The sequence below is a fragment of the Mycteria americana genome, chromosome 2 (genome assembly GCF_035582795.1).
Source record: "Mycteria americana isolate JAX WOST 10 ecotype Jacksonville Zoo and Gardens chromosome 2, USCA_MyAme_1.0, whole genome shotgun sequence".
NCBI classification, from domain to species: Eukaryota; Metazoa; Chordata; class Aves; order Ciconiiformes; family Ciconiidae; genus Mycteria; species Mycteria americana.
Genome location: NC_134366.1, coordinates 2,101,258 through 2,121,856, shown reverse-complemented (window position 1 = coordinate 2,121,856; position 20,599 = coordinate 2,101,258). Strand labels below are relative to the sequence as shown.

General features: G+C 44.4%; 1 protein-coding gene across 1 annotated transcript in view; it reads right to left on the bottom strand.

Moving 5' to 3' along the window:
• Window positions 1–14,541, bottom strand: part of MYL3 (myosin light chain 3) — a 36,992-nt gene extending 22,451 nt beyond the window's left edge. Inside the window, exon 1 of the mRNA XM_075495493.1 lies at window positions 14,407–14,541. Coding sequence (XP_075351608.1) covers window positions 14,407–14,541 — 135 coding nt within the window. The remainder of the gene's footprint in view (window positions 1–14,406) is intronic.
• Between the last annotated feature and the right edge of the window lie 6,058 nt (window positions 14,542–20,599).

Below are 20,599 nucleotides of genomic sequence, written 5' to 3'. Positions count from 1 at the left end.
ACATTATTCATTGTGAGCTGAAAAACAGTGTGCTCTGATCTCGCTATGTAACCGCAGCTGTACTGGATGTTCCTGCCCATCCCCAGCATCACCAGGGGGCTCAAGTCTGAAAAGCTGAGCCCCAGCTGGGAGGTTGGTCAAGAGGACAGAAATTTTAAATCCTGCCCTTTTATTGAAATTTCAAATTCCGATGGGGAAAAAAAAAAAAGAAGGAGAAACCTTTTCCCTCTCCCTGCCACCACCACGAGTTTTTCCTTTCAGTTCAGCCTGCTGGGGTCCTTTGCTTGATTTAGAAGTTTATTTATTTATGTAGAAAGAAGCCAAATCTGAACTTTCCTACAACCACAATTGGAGCTGACGTTTCAGAGTTTTGTTTTGGTTTTTTTGCAGTCTACTTACAACGGTGTCAACGTCCAAAACCTGATCATATTGACAAGTGCTCTGACCCGTGACAGTTTTCTCCAGGCCTTGCAGCGGAACCTGCAAGGTGACACCGAAAAACAAGTTTCTTCCAAGACCCACAAGGTCTGCGCATGTCCCGCAGCCTCAGTTCTCAATGCCCTTTTGCACTCACTGCAGCCAGCTTCTGCCAGCATACGCAAGGATGTTGGAGGCAGATTCAGTTGCCGTGTTTATAAAGTGCTGTCACCAAGCGGCATGGCATTCGATGACATTTCATTTCTGGACAGAGGGGGGTGCATTTTGGGGGAGGGGGGGGGGTTCTTTTTGCAGCCATTAAATCAAAGCGAGAACATTTTTACCCCCTGCCAGGCTGTGACTGTTACCTACTAGTCAGCACTAACCACAAACACTGAAAAGTTTGAGCTATTTTCCTTACCGACATTTTATCTTCTTTTTTTCTTCTTTTTTTTTCTTCTTTTATTTTCTTTTTTTTTCCCCCCAAGCACTCAGTAGTTATTGTCAGGCTGTTCTTAACCATAGCTGGCTTCTCAATGATGCCTTTTTTTTATTTCCTTGCTCCCTGTTGCTGTTTTTTTAAGGCTGGGTGGGTTATAAACTGGTTTGTTTTTCTAAGATCGTTCACAGGAGCAGACTTCTTGCAGGAGATTTTTCAGCTGCGTCTGCCTGGTGGCTGCGATGTTCCGTTGCTTCCCAGAAAACACAATCGATGGATTGTCACTGTTTCTATTCTGGGCTTTGGATGCGTAAATTTGCTGGAGCAGAGCAGTTTTTGCAGGCTGGAGGCTGGGTTGGCTCCGGCCGGGTTGTGGGCTGAGTGCCACCTTCCTTCCCGGCGCGATCGCGGCAGCATGGGCTGTAGGGTTCGGGTCTCCTGCACCTGTTGGAGGGCTGGGAGGGGGCACTGGTCCCCGAGTTGGCCATCCAGGCACGTTGCATGGGTACAGTGTGCGCTTACGCATGCACCGGGCATTTGGATAAAGAAAACAAACTGCATAGGGGTGTATGCATGGGTGTAAATGTTTGCTCATCTGTATATATGTGTGTATTGATTCATATTTATGTATGAACATACATAAATGTACAATCAAATCTCTGTCCTACACACATCTATGCACACATGCACATACTATGTATTTTTATATATATATATATATATATACTTACTACATATATATATCATAGAATCATAGAATGGTTTGGGTTGGAAGGCACCCTAAAGATCATCTAGTCCAACCCCCCTGCCATGGGCAGGGACCCCTTCCACTAGATCGGTTGCTCAAAGCCCCATCCAACATGAACAGTTCCAGGGATGGGGCATCCACAACTTCTCTGGGCAACCTGTTCCAGTGTCTCACCACCCCCTCACAGTAAAGAATTTCTTCCTAATATATATCGTATGCACAACTCACATTCACAACCACACACACACACGTTAACCCCCAAGCCAGCCAGAGAAACCAGAAGTGAGAGATGATGGTTTATAAAGGACCAGTGTAAATCTGGACTGATCCTTTTAAATCTAGAGGCTAGGATCTTTTGGTTGTAGAGCACAGATCTTTGGAAAAGTAGGATGCAGGTGTTCAGCTGGGGTAGATCAGCATGGGTGCACGCGTGACTGGAGGGGGCTATGCTGATTGACCCCCTGTGGGAATCAGTCTGTGAGGTGAACGGCATTCACAAGCAAAAGCCGCTAAAGCTCTCCTGATCCCTGTTGTTAGTGGCAGCAGCACCCAGTTCCCTGGCTACGGCTGGGATTCTGGGAAGCAGCTATCTCATCGAAGAGAGCTGGGCTGCAAGCTGACCGCACACCCTGAGCATAGCACGATGATTTCAGTTTAAATTTAGTTGAGTCCCTCTTCTCCCCGTCTGCTTTTTTAGGATTCAGATTGCAGATAGGACAGGGGAGGGAACAATGCCATCTAAGATGCATGCATACAATGAGACATGAAATTAAATTCAAGAAGGAAATTTTGCTTAGGAGGGAAAAAAAAAACATTCTAGAGATTATATTGGCATTGCCCCTCTACTAATATTACATCCATTTCCTTTCCCATATTTCTTTCCACTTCTTTACACTGGCCAGCATATGATAATTTTATACATACATATATATATACATAGGAAAAATTATTAGGAAATATGCTTTGACATTGCTTTGTTGTTGCTGTTTTTAATAATACCTGGGCTTTAACCAATCCTTTTGCCACTTGGAAACCTTACAACAAAGTCTAAGCAAGCGATCAGCCCTTGGGCTGGGGGAGGAAAGAAGACAGAGGTGGAGGAGCTCACTATTAGTCTAACGTCGGAAAGCCCCATAGTTCGAGACCATTCAGTGCCACTACAGCTTTAGGAGAGGCTGGGATGATTTCGGACCCAAAGTCCCAGAGCCTGTGCAGCGGGGTGGGCAGGTCTCATCGGCTGGAGCCATGTGCATAGAGAGGCAGCAGGAGCTCTTCCCACTCTCCTGCTCTTGGTGCGGAGCTAACTGGTTCTGCACACATCTGCCTGAAAATCGGTGTAGATACACTCTGCCTTTTCACTCTGCTGAGGGGAACTGCTCCGAAGTAGCTTTTAGGTATTTATATCAGCCTTACTCTTCTAACACATCAAAACCCTTCGTGAAAGCCCATCTCAGAGCTGTAATTATCACTGTCCCCATTTTGCTGCTGGAGCATGTAAGTGCAGAGATAGGTCTTTACCCAAGGCGGCTGCTCCCAAGGTCACCATTGGGGCTTGCACATCAAAGCTGGAGGGCTCTTTCACTTGGGAATGTTTTTCATATGGAGATGCATTGCCCTGGGCCAGCATGGCAAGGACTTGGTGACAATTTGGTACCCGGCCTGTCCCTAAGAAGGGATGGGGTGCAGGACCAGGAGGGAAGGCAGCACATCATTATCTGGCTCTGAGTCACATCCCGATCCAACTCACGACCTGTGTGACTCTGCTCCATGCAGGAAACACCCACTAAAGCCTTTTTCCATCGTGTCAACACAGGCACCAGAGAAAAGTGCACCCAGGCACCTCTGTCCAAACACTAACGTCTTTGCAAAAGCTAGGGGAAACCCAAAGTTTCTGTTTCTGTTAAGAGCCACTGTTCCCCTCCACCCCCATCCCTCCTATAGCTACTCTCAACATTTTTTCCCCTTCTCCAAGTTAAGATTTAACTGGTTTACAGGAGGAATAAATACTCTGTCTCTACAGTCCAGCTTTCCAGCAACTTGGGAAAAGTTAGCACTTTGGCCAGGGCCTTCTGCATACTCTGAGCTGTGCATTTAATTTAAATTTAATAGTTATTGCACGTTACACAAATGGCGATTAAAACCATATTGATTGAGGTTTAGCAGCTATGTGAGAAATGCAGATCTTATTACAGAGCTGCTCCGTATCCAGAGTGTGCTTTTAATAACTCCCTGCTCATCAAGGGGCAGACTGGAGAGAGGAAAAGGAAAAGGCAAGGCTGGGAGGCACCGGCTGGAGGGACGATGGTAAGGCTGCGGGTCGGGCAGCTCTCACTCGCTTCCCACCTTGGGCACACACACCCATAGCGCGAGATCTCCACACTGATATGTTGCTTACTTCCCCATCTATAAATCAAAGAAACCCTACCTTACGCAGAACTACAGAAATGCAAACAAGCCTACAGAGGCCACATCCACACCACGTGCCGGAGAAGCAAACAAACATGTTGGTTGAGATCTCAGAAGATAAATTTCCATGGCAGGGTGTGTTACCATAAGAGCTTTCTAGGTCAGGACCTGCTGAAGGGCCACTTGAAAACCCCAGAAACTATCAAAACAGGGCTTATTTGTTATTCTCTTATCCCCCCCTTTTTCGAAAAGCTGCGAAGTTCATTCGGTGGCAAAGCAGAAATAAACGATCTCTTGTGTCCTAGTTTGTCTGAGATAATGACTGAAAAGAGAAAATGAACCGGGAAAATAATAACTGCATTGAAATCGCCCTGCTGAGAGCAGTGCAAACCCTTTCAAACCAGCTCTTTGCTTTTGCACAATTCTTCGCTTTGCACAATTTGCACAATTTCCACGCTTCACGCGGAAATGAAAAGCAGGCTGGGAAATACTGCAGAGATGGGGGGGGGCGTAAATATCAGGGGAGACAGATAAATTTGTGAAACATGCAGGGGTACAAAGGGAAATGTAGAGGGAGATGAAAAAGCCCCCTAGACACGTTTACAGAGAACCTGACTTTCGATGATTTCAAATGACTCAGTAAAGCTGGGCTACCCTTGGGCAGGCTTTACCCAGTCACAGCCTTTTCTCCTGTATTAGGGAAATACAGTTGATGGCGTTTAAGACCCTCTGCAGAAATTGTCTTCTTTCCATGAGAGACAAAGGAAAGTCACGTTCAGAAAAATCCCGCTGCACTCCTGCCTCTCAGCAGACTCAGAAAGCTGCACATTTCACTTTAAATGTTCCAGGGCCTGAGGATTCAGTACTGCTGCAACTCTGAGTTCTTTCAACTAAAAAAGAGCAAATGAAACTTGACAGGTTGTGATCTCTACATCCCTCAGACCAAGCTGAGCTGTTTACAGGTTTTGTTCTGTACGTTCCTGTGCCACAGACATCAGGCATTGCAGAAAAGTTATTTTTCGACAGCTGCACAACAAAGACTTGGAAGGGGAAACTGTCCAGAAAAATGATTATTTTTTAAAAAAAATCATAGGACTATGTATCTTAGGGTGTCACTGAGCAATTTCCAAATTTTCGGGGAAAAAGTCATTTTGATTAAGAATGAAAACAGGTTTGGGTTTTGTGTTCTACTTGATGACAGTTTTAGTTGGAAATGAGGGAGAAAAATTGTTCCAGATCAGTCAAAATGTTCTCTTTTGCCCAAATTGAAGTAATTTCAACCATTTAAAATTTCTGGGTATTTTTTTATATAAGAAGGAAAGAATCCTCCAAAATTAATAGCTGCTTCAGATCAAAAAAATTCTAAACAGGGAATTAACTAAAAAAAGCTGAAACTGGTAATTTTCTTTATTCTTTTCAGATTTTTTTGGAAAGTCTTTGCAAAATCTATTTGCAAAACATTCTGGTACCACCAAACTGCACTTTTCAAGTCTCCCCCAAAAGTATTTTTACGAGAAATGTCACCCAGCTCTGCGAACAAGAGAGATATACAAAGATAGCCAGACTTTCAGAAGTTGGCCCAGAAAATTCATCTGGAAAGCTCCTTCGATTTCCAGTGCTATTCGGTTTTGGCCCTAAGAATGAGTGGAATATACCACAAAGAAACCCTTTTGCTGTGTTTTAATGCAAGCTTGCTCAACATCTTACTATTTCTTCTCCACTCTGCATCCTGGCCTGCATCTCTTCGGGATGCTACAGCCCCGGGGACTTGAGTCATCCCACATCCCCTCTTCTGATTAAACATTTCACTGGGTCAAGGCTACAGGTTGTTTCCTAATGCTGAAATACCCTTTACATTTTCAGGCACTGATTTATTTCTGTCAAGCAAGCTGCCAAATTCATGTCAACCTGGGGCCATCTGCTCCGAAGGAAGGGACAGGAGGGGGAAAGGTGTTCTCTCCGCTATTAAAAGCTGCCCCACCATGGCCAGCCTGGCCGGGAACGTCCTGTGCTTCCAGAGTGACATGGAGCATGATAAATACAGGAGAGAATAAAAAAGCATAGCTGCCTTTAGGAGCGTGCTATGACAGCAAGGCATTTTAATTACGCTTATCTCTGGGGTCCAGCCAGAAGCACTGAAGAAAATTGCTAATGAGGCATTATAAGCTCGACCATCACCTGATTTTTATGTGCAAGGCAGCATGTCTCAGCCCCCGACTCCTGAGAAATACCTGTGGTAGCTGCATACAACAGCCTCTCACAAGCGGGGAGGCTTTGGAGAGGGAATAGAGACTGTGCTGACAGCCCTGACAGCATCCTCCAGCTGAGCTTCCCCTCCCCGTGCGTGCTTGTGCGTGTGCAACGTCAGACCTCCGCACCCCCCGCGACGCAGAGGGCATGAGGCAGGGCAGGAGAAAGCACCATTTATGGAGGAAAAGTGTCGTGCCTCAGACTTTAGCTGTCCTGAATTGGGAGGGGGATCTCTCCAGGAGGACGTTCCTCTTCCAGTTCCCACCCAAAGCGATTGCTGCCTGTTATGACCTGAAATCCTCGGGTCAAGTTTTTCCTAGGAAGGACCACATTTCTACTGAAGTTGGATTCCCCCCAGCTTTGAGGGGATGACGGATGGGGAGGATGCGGGATTTTCTTTCAGATGTGGTAGAGATTGCTCAGGTCTCGTCCATGGTCAGTCCAGAGCCAGGATTTTGGAGTAGGTCCATCATTTCTTTTAAAGTAGGGCCTCGGGCAGAACCGCTAACATTCAGCAACCAATGTTCTATACTGTGGAAAAGTCCCCAGACTGGTGGAAACGCAAACCAGTGGAGCTATATACTGCACCGTACAAACCAGGCAGTTTTACTGGCTTGCATCCAGGCACAGTCCAGCTCCGGCAGTGCTCGGCTGCTGAGCACCAAGTATTCGCGGTTCTGGTTAGCTGGGGCACAAAAGTGAACTGCCAGGGCTCTTCACTGCATCCAGATCATGGCTTGAGTGTCCCTGCTCTTCAGTGGGCCCTCTTCTCTACCACTGCTTTATTCAATCTACCTTAGATGCTCGTCTTCGGGTGAAATAAATGAACTTCTGAAAGTGCCTGTTTCTCTTTAGCAACTGTAATGGGAGCCTGAAGAGACTAGCTCAGCCTTGAATGCCTAACTTGTAGATGCCTGAAATAAGCAGGTGAATCCCACTTTTTTTCTTCCTTTCTTTCTTTCTTTCTTTCTTTCTCATCAGGCCCAACATGCTCTTTTCCTACCCAAAGTCTTTGGGCTCAGTAGAGCTCACCTGGGTCAAAATCTGCATATAGGATGTCAGATTAGATGACTAAAGAGCCTTAAGCTCTATAAAACAAGTACTCGCCACGCTCAGTGACATGAAATGCTAATAGATCATGCAAAAGCCTTTGTCCTTCTTCACTCCTCCTCATATTTCTATTTGGTGTAGGCTGAACAGGGCAGAGGACCCTGGTTATCCTGGTTATTCCAATTGAATGGAATTTCTCCTATTTTATTATTTTCTGTTTCTTCTCCTGTGCCCACCCCAAGGGTATCAGGGCACTTTGGTTCATTAGCTTTCTCGTGCAAGAGGGCAGTGGGTCGCATGTTAATTAGCTGTGGACACTTTTTAATACCGCAATCCAAACCTCCAGTGACTTTCTGCACTTGTCTGGATAGCCTACTAAGACCCTGTGCTTGAGATAGTAACTCAAACGTGTGCAGCCAAAGGTTTCAGGGCAGAGCTCCTTTTTCTTCACTGTAACCAGCTGAGATAGTCATCTCATCTAAGCTAAATGTCTAGGTTCCCTCCCTAGAAACCAGGCTGGGCTTTTTCCACTTTCAAATAAAGATTCATCCCATCCTAAGAAAGGTATCTGGTATTTAATATAGATGGCATCTGAAATCTTCCTCTGGAGTTACAGCAGTTTATACCATTACTATGCTGAAAAGGGAGTTGTCCCTATGCATCTGAAGATATTTTGCCAGATCAATGGAATTTTTGAGCACTTACTTAAGAGGCATTCATCGCTTGCTAAATTAAAAATAAATCACAATAAGCTTACAAAAGTTCTCACACCTTGCCAGAGCACCGGTCCATAGCAAGAATGGTGAGTCAGAGGCAAATCCCATAAAATGCAACAGGAAAAATTTCCTGCTGACTCCCATGAGCTTGCAATGGGGTCTCTTGTCTTTGCTAAACTTTTAGTCGTTTTTGCCTGGGGCCTCCTCAAGACTCAGTGCTCAAATTTCTCTGTGCTTGAAAGGCTCAGGAAGAAACCACTGAGAGAAAGAGGCCCAGCATGGGCTCAGTTTAACCTGGCAGGTGTCTGCCCACTTCAGAAACCTTCAAATATGTGAGCACAGGAGGGAAATTGCTCTCTAAAAGTATTTCTGCTGAGATGCACTGTAGGCCAATAATAATAATGGTGATGACAATGAGAATATGTAGCACCTGGAAGGAATGAAACCAAGGGAAAAAATAGGTTGGAGAGAGAAAGACGAGAGGGTGTTGGGAGGTTGAACGCATATGGTGGCCACCTTCAGCTGTCTTGGTGCTTGATCTTGGAGGCTTAGATATACACGTGTAAAGAGTTCCCACGTCATTCTCAAGGAAGACTCGGCCAAACTCTCAATGAGATCTAACATCCTGAACAGGTTTCAAAGTGGGCAAAGACCCACATCTTACTAAAATATAACATGATTTCTTCTTCCAAGCTGGGTATGATGTGTGTACACTGCATGGGATATCCAGACAGGCTTTCTTCTAAATCAGACAAGCCCTTATGAGTTTGGATGCCTTTAGTATGTCCCAGGTCATCATCTACTCAGAGACTCAAAGAAATGGTGCCCACACTGAGTATTGTGCTGCCCTGGGTGGGTAGCTCAGGGACAGCTCTGTACCACCTTCTACCGGATGCACTGTTGACACAGATGTGCTTTCCTGGTGTAAAGCAGGGGTGAAACAGATTGGTGAATGGCTTTGAAGAAACCTGCTCCTGTTGTCTCTGCACCGGAGGGAAGGGGTTCTTCAATATGCTGATTCAAATCATGCCCGTGCTGGGATGTCATAACCTTGGCCCAGCAAATGGCTTTTTCTGGCAAGAAAAGCCCCCCTCTTTCCTGTGCAACCCCTGTTGTGTCATGCTTTCCACGCGTCCATGTTGCAAAGGACCTTACGCTCCTGCCACCAGCCAGCTACAACGTTATCCGCTGCTGAGCCTCGCACGCCAGAAGAGATGCGCACCCGTGAGCTCATACCCTGTTTCCCTCACACACACTGATAAAATACTTCTTTTGCCTACTCAGAATCTCTCTCAAGGGGGCCAACACATCAGCTTTCTTATTCACAAAGAAGCCTTTTTGCCTACAAAACCCTTCACCCTTACACGCGCGCGCATGCACACACACACACACACACACACACGCTCCCCTCTCTCCTTACAGAAGTCAGGGATGTAGCCAAATTCCTCTCTCTGAATAAGAGGTACATTCAAAACCTCTCACGCAGCTACAAAACTTCAAGAAATCAGGGCACACACCCCATGGCTGCTCATTGCGCACACAAACTCCTCAAAAATGTGACTACAAAACCTCTGTCTCACACACAAAGGCACAAAGGTGTCATACGCTGCTTCACCCTCTCTTGTACACACATTCGTTACTCCCATAAACTGAATTTCTTTAATACAGCCATGTTTAATAGAGCATTTTTTTTCTCTCATGCACACTAATGCAACACATTTACCCAACAAACAAAATCCTTTCTATCCACAAAGTAACTCCTGCTTTTTCATTCCCCCATCTAAGCCCTCCTCACAGGTATGTCCACTATTAACTCATATACAATTCTCCCATGTTGAAGCTTACTCGGAAATAATCATTTCAGTCACTTCAGCCCAGAATACATTCTTCAGCAAGGCACCAAAACTGCTCTGACAATCTCACCTAGCAGGACATTTGTTGCTGAAATGGGATTTCTCTCCTCGATAATCAATCCATCTCCCCAAGAGACATTTGCTTCCCTTCCCGAGACGGCAGCCGCCCTGACCCCTGCTCAGCCCCGCTCCACGCTGCGGCGGAGGCTCGCACGTGCAGCCCTGCACGTCTGCCTGGCCACGACCCTGCCGTCGCGCTGCGGCACGCACGGTGCTTTGGAGCTGAGCAGACAAGTCTGGCGGGGTCTCACCTTTACTGGTGCTGCACGATGCCTGCCTATTTCCCTCGTGGCTGCTCCCATCCCAGATACTCTTACATCTTTTCTTGCAGAAAAAGGGAAGAAGCTTTTATTTTTTAATATCCTTGCAGATGTTCAGAAGCCTGCAGGGCTTTTCAGGGAGAACAGGTTTCGCATGGCTTCAAGACCACAGCACGCCACAAAAATAAACGATGACTGTTTTTTCCCCAGGCACCTGTATTACTGCATGCTGCTACAATAAGCATATCAAGTGATGACATGGGAAAATGTGGTTATTAAGGATAACTCTATATGGTAAGCCGTGTCCCTTCCAGGTCCTCACATACGCCAGCTGTCTCTCTGTGGCCTTTTTGTACCCGGGACTCACTGGACTCGGAGCACACGTCATCTCGGCTAACTTTAGCTGCTGAAATGTTGCCACCCAAATACCTGTCTCGTCTCCCTTTATCAACAGATCAGCATCTCCCAAGGGTGATTCAATCCATCCTGAAATAGGTGTTTAGCATCGCTGCAAGGGATAAACCTCTAGAGAGTTTCTTTCTGCTGGTTATAGATGATCTGTTTAAGATCAATAATCAGCTTTCCAATGGTTAAAGCTAGATGTGTCAGTCCCACTTTCTGTGTCCATAACAATAAAAGCTGAATCCTGTTTTGCGTCAGCCTTACTATTTTTCAGGAAAGCAGGATATATTTCTGGCAAAATGTGCCCCCCTGCTAAAAGACAGCATTCAGGTGGAAATGAGTTAGATCTATGGAAAAGACAATCTTCTTGCTACAAAATCTCTTCAGGACAATCTGTTCCCCAAAGTAGAGAGGCTTTCCCATTCTAGAGAAACACTTCCTTAAAAAAAGACTTCCTCATGGACTCAGCCAAAATCTTACAGAAAAACAAATACACAAAATAACCCAAAAACGCTCGTCTGTGAGTTGCAAACAACATTTGATCACACTCAATCTACTTTGCAAATTTCTAAATATTGGGTCAAATTCTATGGGAATGTATATGTGAGTAACATTAAAACTTTAGAATAACTGCATTTACTTAAAGAGATGTACCTCACATTTAGACCACTGTGACTGACATCCCAACCCAGACCAAACACAGATTGAGACTGTGAAGCAGCAAGAGAAAGACAATGGGAAAATCTGATTCTGGAGTGCAAAATAAGGCTCTTTTAGACCATTATCATGACAGCAGACTATAACAATCAGGAAAATTGAAACAAGAAGTACTTTTCTCTACCACAGAAATATTTTAGTTTTGAGACTTCTTAATGTCTAAAAAAAAGTCTAAAAATTCCAAATACAAAATTGCACAATAAGGTCTGAGAATAAATATTGATAATTTGAGATATTCACATCAAAAGATGCATTTTGATCATTTTTAACATTTTGTTTTGATACAAGTTTGTTTTCCTCGCTTTTTTTTAACTATAGATTATCTTCTGCATGAAATCAAGAACAAGTTTCATCCTGGAATGCAGAAACGGGATGTTTGGAGAATTTCAAAACTCATTAAAGCATTTTTTTCAAATGTTGTACAATGATCTAGGGAGGTATCCTGATCTACACCAGATGGCCTGAGCTCCACCAAAGCTAGGTTTATGGAACAGGAAGCTGCATATTTGCCAGACCCAGCCCTTGTGCACAAATAGCTTCAATTTTGACAAAAGCGTTTTTGATGAAAAACATTTAATTGAAAAATTCCCAGGAAAACTTCTCTAGAGGATATCATCTCCCCTTGCTACAAGTTTTGGGAAAAAAAAAAGAAACCCAGACCTAAACTGTGCATCTACCAATGCTTTCCCTAGCCAATTTTGTATATAGTAGATAATGGAATAGTCTCTGCAAAGATGAAGAGATGTTATCATGGGAGTACGGGATTTACTTATTTTTAGGAGCTCAATACATATTTTTTAGCCCTCTAAAAAACATGATAAGAGTCCATAATTGCAAATTGCGCTGGAGGGAAAAATAAGAATTAGCATGAATAAGTGTGCAGAGTAAGTAAGTCTAAAAAAAATGTAGAAATGAATTGGTTTCAAATCCTATTTGGATGAAAATGTTTTTGATTATTTTGAAATTGTGGTGACTGCAAAGATGCATGACTATTTTTTAAGTGGTACCAGTTTGGGTTTTGGGCTTTTTTTATTTATTTACAACTCATCTCTCTCCTGGATTTAGCTGCCCTTCATACCACAATGTCATGGCATCCCGGCTGAAGGTATCTGTGCCCTCTAAGAGAAGTTATTGCAATTGCCCCCTCCTCCTTTTACAGTGCAGGAATGTTAAGCACAGAGATGTCAGCAGAGAGCTGGATCCCACCACGTACCACTTGCCCAAGGTCACAGTGGAAGTCCTTCTCAGAGCACAGCACTTACTATGGTGTCATTATTCCCAAAACTAGCCCAAAACTGAATCCCTTGTAACCTGACTTCTTCTTCATATAGTTACAAATGACTGCTTTTTTTTCACCAGTATATAAACTGAAAACTTTTCAAGGTCTTTACAATTCAAGGAAGAACAAATCCACTTTCAGTGCTTCCTTTGTCAGAAATCCCCAGCTGCAGGAGTCAGTCCCACGTAGAAGAAGCAAACAGTTTCAGCAGCCCGTGATTTACAAGCCACCCATGAGACCTGTTGGGGTGTGCTCAGGAGGCAGACAGAAGAGACAGAGTAACTTACTCCCTTTCTCACATAGTTTCTGTGTTTTCCTGAGGCTGAAACTACTTTTTGAGCTAACAAGAGAGGGTCCCAGAGACATTCATCCCTCACCTCAGCTCTGAGGAGCTGGTTCCATGGATGGCAGTGGAGCTGTCAGCTTTCCTCTTTGGCATTATCTAGTCTTGTCTCATGTCCTATGGCTCACCTTAAACACAGATGGTCACCAGGACTCCCCCGTTGGTTGCTCAATTTCTTGTAAGAAACAGGAGGGAACCTGTCTGCTTTAAACTAATCAACAAAATAATGCTGATTTACACCCAGTCATTGTCTGGTCCAAATGCCCATGAGAAAGCAACCTGTGAGATTCTGCAAAACTCCCCTTCTTTTCTCCAAGGGCAATGCCTTTCCCCCAAGGACATTTCATGGTCATTTCCATAGGAATATATAATTTCTTTCTCCTTATCATTCTCTGAGAGAAATTTCTTTTGAAATAAAAGAGTCGCTCTCTGCTGAAGGGTAAATTCCCATGGAAAAAAGCATTTGAAAGGGAAACAGATCTCCAGCATCATTTCACTGGAATTACCTGCTTCATGGCTTTAAAACCTTGAGTGTTTCCTAAACATTGGCAGTTCCCTGTCAAAGGGGTGGTTCACTGGAAGGGCAACGTGATGCCAGTTAGGCAGCTCAGGATTAGAGTAGTGACTCGAAATCCTCTCAAAATCTATTTCTGAAATGGCCTTGGAAACACAATCTTGTCCTTACACATTTGAGGAAGACTTCAGCAAACCCTGCTGAGATCACCAGTGACTCTTTCCAGCAGAGACTTCTCTAGAGGAGAGGGAGGAGGAGAAGGCTCATGTCCTTTGGAGGAATCCTTGGGGCAGAACCTGAAAGCAGCAGGTCATTCAGGAAATCGGGATTTTTGCCCAAGTTTCTCTCTGCCTTCCAAAACACACACATAAGCACATAGTTCCTTTGCCATTCATTTAGGCTTTTCTGGAAAACCACAGGAGGTGTCACTGGCTCACTTTAAGAAAGTCCCAGGCTGGTGATGTTTACTAAAGTGATGCGTTCCAGGCAGAGAGAAATGAATTCAACCCATGCTCTCAGCCCACTCCAAGCCTACAATCTAGCCTTGGCCGTTGGTTAGTCAGTGGTCAGCTCTGAGTACAGTCAAGCCTTCCTGGCATCTACCTGCAATATTGCCTGCAGAGGAGCACTAAGTTTCTCACTGAGGTCAGTGAAGCTTGCATGCAATAAAATTTGCTAGTTTGGGGATAAGACGGGACAAACAGGTCTGAACATCCTCAGATAAAATAAGATTCAGCTTTTAGCTTCTCTGTTTAGCAGAATCCCCCAGTGACTTTGCTCCCACTCTTACTCTACCTGTGGCAATTGCCTTTTCTGCTCACTTTCTGCTCAAAACCAAGAGCTACTTTTGGAGAATGTCATTCCGCAGCATTGAATACACCACCACCAGAACCACCACCAACCCAAGTCCCACCAGCCTGCTCCCTCCCATGCCAGGTTGAACGATACGTACTTTGATAGAAGCTGGGTTAAATTCAACTTCTTTTTTGGGTTCTGGTTCTGCTGGTTTAGGCGCTGGTTTGGGTTCTTCCTTCGGTTCGGCCTTCTTAGGTTCGGCCTTCTTAGGTTCAGGCTTCTTTGGAGGCATGTTGGTTTGCTGGTGGGCTGCTTTAGAAAGGGAGAGAAGGAGACAGACAGACAGACAGGAAAGAGGTGGCTGCTGCAGGATAAATCACCAGCACACACAGGTCTTTATCCCTGTCCGGTCTCTTGAAGTCACTCATTGTGTCACTCTCAGACCTGTCACATGCCAGAGCTGACAATAGGGCCACTGCTATAAAAGGACAAGACATTTACCCGGCTATTTTAGAGCCATCGGATGGATACGGCATTGTTACGAATTAGCACTTAAATGGAAAGAGAGTTTGGGGGTTTTAGGGCTGAGGCTGGCGCTGGGTCAAACATTTTTGGTGTGCGTGTGCATGCGCGTACGTGTACGAGAGGGAGGTTGGGTTACAACCCAGGTCCCATCGATGGGTTTTATCCTCCCCAGAGCCATGCTGACACTTACCTTCCCAGCTCCCTTGCTGCAGTGTCTCTCTTTCAGTGTCTTTCTTCTCTTTCTGGCCTTTGTTGTGCTGCGGTTCATTAAAAGACAAGCACAGATTTATATTTAGATGTGAGGATGGAGCTATATGGGAGGTTGACCATCAACGTGTCAGCTGGTGCAGGGGAGAATTCATGCCTCAGATCACACACTGCTCTTCTCCTGGGAAGGTGCAAAGAACCAGTATTGCTTATAGCAGAATGCATCTAAAATGCTCACACGCGCACAAACACACACACACACACACACACGTGGTCTGGGATAGCGCTGGGTGTCTGTAAGTACATCCTCATGGCTGAGATTTTCCAGACCATTTTAGGGACTTGAATGCCAAATTCCTATTAAAATAACTAAGATAAGGGTATCCACTTGAAGCTTTTCTAATCCCAGCCTTACTTTGATTTAAATACCCCCCCTTCAAAGCAAAACGGAGTTAACAATTTTCAGATCTGCATTTGCTTATGTCATTTTTCTAAATCAGGAGGTCACTTTCTGAGACACGGTCACTTCCACATCGCCTACATTTTTTTTTTTTTCCAAAAAAACCATCATCCCCTGTAACAAGACAACCACCCACCAAAACACAATGTATTTGGAAAGGGAACCTGTGCTGATATTTCAAATAAATATCAGTTGAATCATAAATCTCTCTGGTTTACTTACTACGTCGTCCTGATAATCTACCATTCAAACCCCTTTGGGCTTTTCCCAACCCCCCTGTCAGCCTGACCCCCCCAGTGCCTGCCTCTCTGCACTCCTCGGTTCCCTGGGTGGCTTTGCTGCGATAGCACTTGTGCTTTATCCTGCCCAGCTGCTCCCAAATCGCAGCACATCCCTTGCTGGCAGTACACAAGCAGCTTTGAAGTGTGACATGAATACTACGCAGAAAGTTGGCCACCCCCGTTAAGCTGCTGTCTCCACCATGGCTTCAGCAAGTGAAAACAGTTGGGGTCCTAGAGAGACCGGAGGGGGAATGGAGAAGGGCTGAGCTTTGTGTCTATACACCATCGTGTGCAGTTCCAGGTCTTACCTGAATGAGAGCCTGCTTTCTGATTCCAGGTCTGAGGCAATGCCACGGTATTTACTGCAATAATAATACATCACTGCAATAGCATGATTATCACACTAATGGTAATTTGTGCTTTTTGGATAACGGGAAGCAAATCTCATTCCTCTAATCAAAGAGGAAACTTCAAGACCATTGTCGATGACAGCAGCCCTGAGCTGCTCCTGACCAAGCTGGTGAGGTATTTTGGTGTTTCAGTGTTTCAGCCTGGAGAACTGTGTTTTTCCCTGCAGTGTGTCACCTTCCAGGAGACTCAATTCTGGTCAAAGCTGGTAGTAGAGAAGGGATGTGTCTCCATGAGAAGCTGTGCAGAGATCTGTCTGCTCACTCTGCCCAGACCAGACTCCAGTCCTGCCAATTCTCTTCAGTTCACAAAAGCCCCAAGACCCGCTCTGATGGAGCCCACCAGTCCCAATCCATGTTTGTGTGGTCACCTGGGGAAGAAGTTTCTGACAGCAGCTTACCAAAGTCTTGATCTACTCACCATAACCAGTGCAGCCAGAGGAGCAGTTCAGCTTCCCTACGGTAGAAACCTACATTTGGTCCCTGCGTTATAGGGTGTTTACACTGGAGATGCAACAGAGATGCACTAGGTGATCCCATCTGGCCTTCAGCTGCCGTTGCAGAAGGGCCTCAGTCTCCCATAGGGTCTGTGCCATAACTGCATACCTGCCAATCCCATACATGTCTCAGATACTACAGGGTATCAGAAACGGCTCAAGAAACACTTATGTAGGCAAATTAATCCAATCCCCTGTGAATTATTAAACTACAGGACACCCACACTCTTCTGGAGAGGCCACGGTAGGCAGACGCATCTCAAATGACACTAGATACTTGCATTTAAGCAGCTGAGTGAAGCCATAGATACCTACATCACCCTCACACTGAATATATGGACTAGATCTCTGTTGACTGTGATGGGAGCAGAGCCACATAGCTCACATAAAGCTATTTACATTGTAGACATCTAAATTAAGTAAGATGAACCCTACCCGGGCTGAATTCCATCTTCTGAGATTTCTTTCCTATTGCAAAGCTCCGGAGTAGAGGTTTTCCTGCAGCTTTCTATTGATCATTTGCCTATTTTCTGCCCAGGGCAAACAAGAATTAAGTGTGGAAAGTGTCTGATGTCCCTGCCGATCGGAATAAGTGATCCCTGTAAACTTTGCAAGCTGTAGATATTTCTGCGAAGAAATAGCAGAAATCATGCATTGTTTTCATGCCCTGTAAAACGTTTTGTTGCATTGATTTCTGCATTGAAATGAGTCATGGCCGGAGAATTGTAAGAGCTTTCTACATACCCGAAGAAATACCAGGGAGGAATTTCACTATGTTCCCCCACTACAGACTTCTCGACTGACATCGCAGGAGCCAGCACAGACCCAGGAAATTCTGAGTTCTGCTAATTCAAAGCAGCAAAACTGCAGTGCAAATTAGCATGCGCTCTGAGAACGGCCATAACCACAAGGACAGTACCTGAGCAGGCACCAGCCTAAGCACATGAGTGCGTTTCACACAACATTTGAAAAAGCCACCAGGTCTTATTCCTGAACTGAAAACAGCACTGGAAAATATCAGGCAATTAAGATGCCAGCAGCAGCTCAACAGCAGCCTGGGATCTTGTCACCTCCACCTCTGCGAGATAAGAAGAGCCCATAATAACAAGGAGAGTCGTATTTCACTTTCTCTTCGAATTCCACAAATCAGCCGTGGTTGTGGGGTTTGTTGGTGGTGTCCCTCCCCAAGCTGTTCTCTAATAAAAAGACATTAGAGAAATAATAGCAAAGACGATCCAGAAAGGTGGCTGAAAGCTCACCTCAGTCTGATTCTCAGCCAAAATTCAGTTGTACTGTCATACAAAGATTATCTCAATATGCTTTTTTATATATTCATGATAAAGTGTATTCACAATGCAGCTGGCTTGACACAGTTCACAGAAAAGATCCTTTGCAATTCTGTCAAAATCAAAATGGTTGCAGTATCCTGCCACTTTTTGTAAACTGTCAGTTCTGCTTGGACGGGAGGCTTCTGGCAATGCCAAAAAATCCCAGTTAAATACTTTGGGATTTCATTCAGTCTCCTACCTGCCTGTTCCTCTTCTAGACCCATGGCACTTTCCCTCCTGACTTCTGCTCAGTTTATTGCGTAGACCTATTGATGACCAAAATACCCTAAGAGACCAGCCCTTTCTCACAGCTTCAGGTGGTTCTTCACTTTGCTTTTTCATCACAATGTAGCATAAATCACAGGCAATAGCCCCATCTATGTGATTACTGCATATATGTATGCTTATCTTTATTTCAATATACAATGTCAAGGCAAAACAGGGAGGTACGTTATGAGTCTTAAGTACCTGCAGGGCTGGCTAACCACTGCTGGGTGGATATCTTGGATCGATTCCATGGATTAAAGATACTCCAATGCCCTGTAAATCCTTCTGCAAACAGCTAAATCAATGCGGCTAATCTTGCCCTAAATCCCCCATTCATCTCTTCCATGAGGATCCCTAGAGTCCCAGCAGCTGCAAAAAAACCCTGACCAAAAATCCCTCTTCCTATTAATAGGTTTTGAAGGGCAGGGGGCGGAGGGGAGTGGTCTTCAGTTTTTCAGTCATGCTCACAACAGATGTTAGCAGCAGATCTCAGTGCCAAAACGTTATTCCAGAATCACCCTAGAGTCCTACATGAGATGCTGGGATAGCTATGAATTTTCTAAAATTCTCTTGATCATCGAAGTATGATAAGTTTCTCCTGAGAGATGGACCAGGATCATCTTCAAAGAGAACAGAGCTCATCAACACATTTCCCACAGAAAAAAATGGAATTAAGAACCAGAAAAATACAATATAAGTGAAAACAAAATATTCTGGCCAAAATCTGAATAATTTAAATTTGGGACTACTGCCACAGTGCCTTATGATTCTCTGGTCCTTGATAAGTCTGTCTGTCCAGTTTTACTGGAATCATAGAACAGCCCATGTTGGAAGGGACCTCAAAAGATCATCTGGTCGAACCTTTCACAGGAAAGGGAGCCTAGATGAGATTATCTAGCAATCTTACTCCATGTACTGCAATTCGCCACACTCCCCCTCAGACCAAGTAGAGGAGATTGTATAGAGAATGTGAATCGCCTCTTTCTGAGGAAAATGACTACCTGAGAAAGTTACCTATTTTCATGAAATAATGGTGTGGTATATTTGAATTGAACTATTTGGGGCCAAAACATATCAGTTTTCAGATATTTGAAATCTCAACAGAATAATATCTCCCCCCCCCCCAGTAGGTTAGGGTTTTTTTCTGTTAAAAATAAAATTAAAATTAATCTTTGAGTTTAACTGCACTTCTCTCTTCAAAAACAACCATTGATGGAAACTCTCCAGACATCTTTAAATGAGAGGTTGAAAGCACGTCAAAGATGTTCTCTCTCCAACCAAAAGTGGTTGTGCAACTTTTCCCAATAAGGCATGCTGTCCTTAGAGTTGTGAGATGGCCACAGCTTGAGTGTCTTCCCCAGAGAACAGAGAAAAATTGTTTTTAGAAGATTTTCAACCAGAAGACAATTTATTTTTCTGCTTCTTCAGTCCCCAGCACAGCAGATGTAGTGTCAGCTGTTGGATGAAGAAAGCAAGCTCCAAACCACATCTGCTCATATGCTACTCAACTTCTGTACTTTGATATAATCAAGTTATAAACAGAAAGTCGGATATTTTCAAACAGCAATGGCATTTCAAAGATAGTTAATGAAAAAGAAAAGAGGGGAAAAAAAAAAGAAAACCAGACAGGGAACTTCCAAGAAATCTCCATTTCTCACTCTATTTTTTATCAACTGTAGAGCTCATCAGTTTTTCCATTCATGCCTTAAAACCTGAGTGGTTAAAACAAGGCAAGAAGATACTGGAAGGAAGAACAGAAGGGGTTGTATCTGCGTGGAGAGAGAGGGATGTGGTGGGCCAACGGAGAGGGTGTTTATCTGATGGGAAGCTGCTGTGAGCAAAGGTGGAGGAGGACAGAAATAAAGGTAAAAATGAGAATTTTCTCTGAGATTACTGTTGCTGCTCCCAATTTCCATAGGGTGAATTGTCTGACCAATATTACCGCTGCTTCCTATAGGAACATCAGCTCGAAAGAAGAGCAAACGCCTGCCTTTGGACCAACTCTTCAGCTGTTATAAATCAGTGAGTTCCATTAACTTCAATGGAACTATGCTGATTTATACCAGCTGTGGATATGGACCAGAATAGTAGATTGTCTGGCAGTAACCATCACTTACTTTCTGTCTATTGGGATCAGGAGAACATATGTTTGCTGTTCATCAGGCCAGGGCAGGGGACGGGGAAAAAAAGAAAAGAAAAAATTAAAAAAAAAAGCTGGATCTATATAGAAAATGGAACACTGAAGATACCAAGCAGCAAAGCAGCACTGGTGACACAAAACTCGGTGGAAATGTGCTCTTGCTCTTGCTACATGTGGGATTTAGTAGAAAATTACTATTTAATGGATCCTGAGACTATTTAGGTACCATGAGACGAGG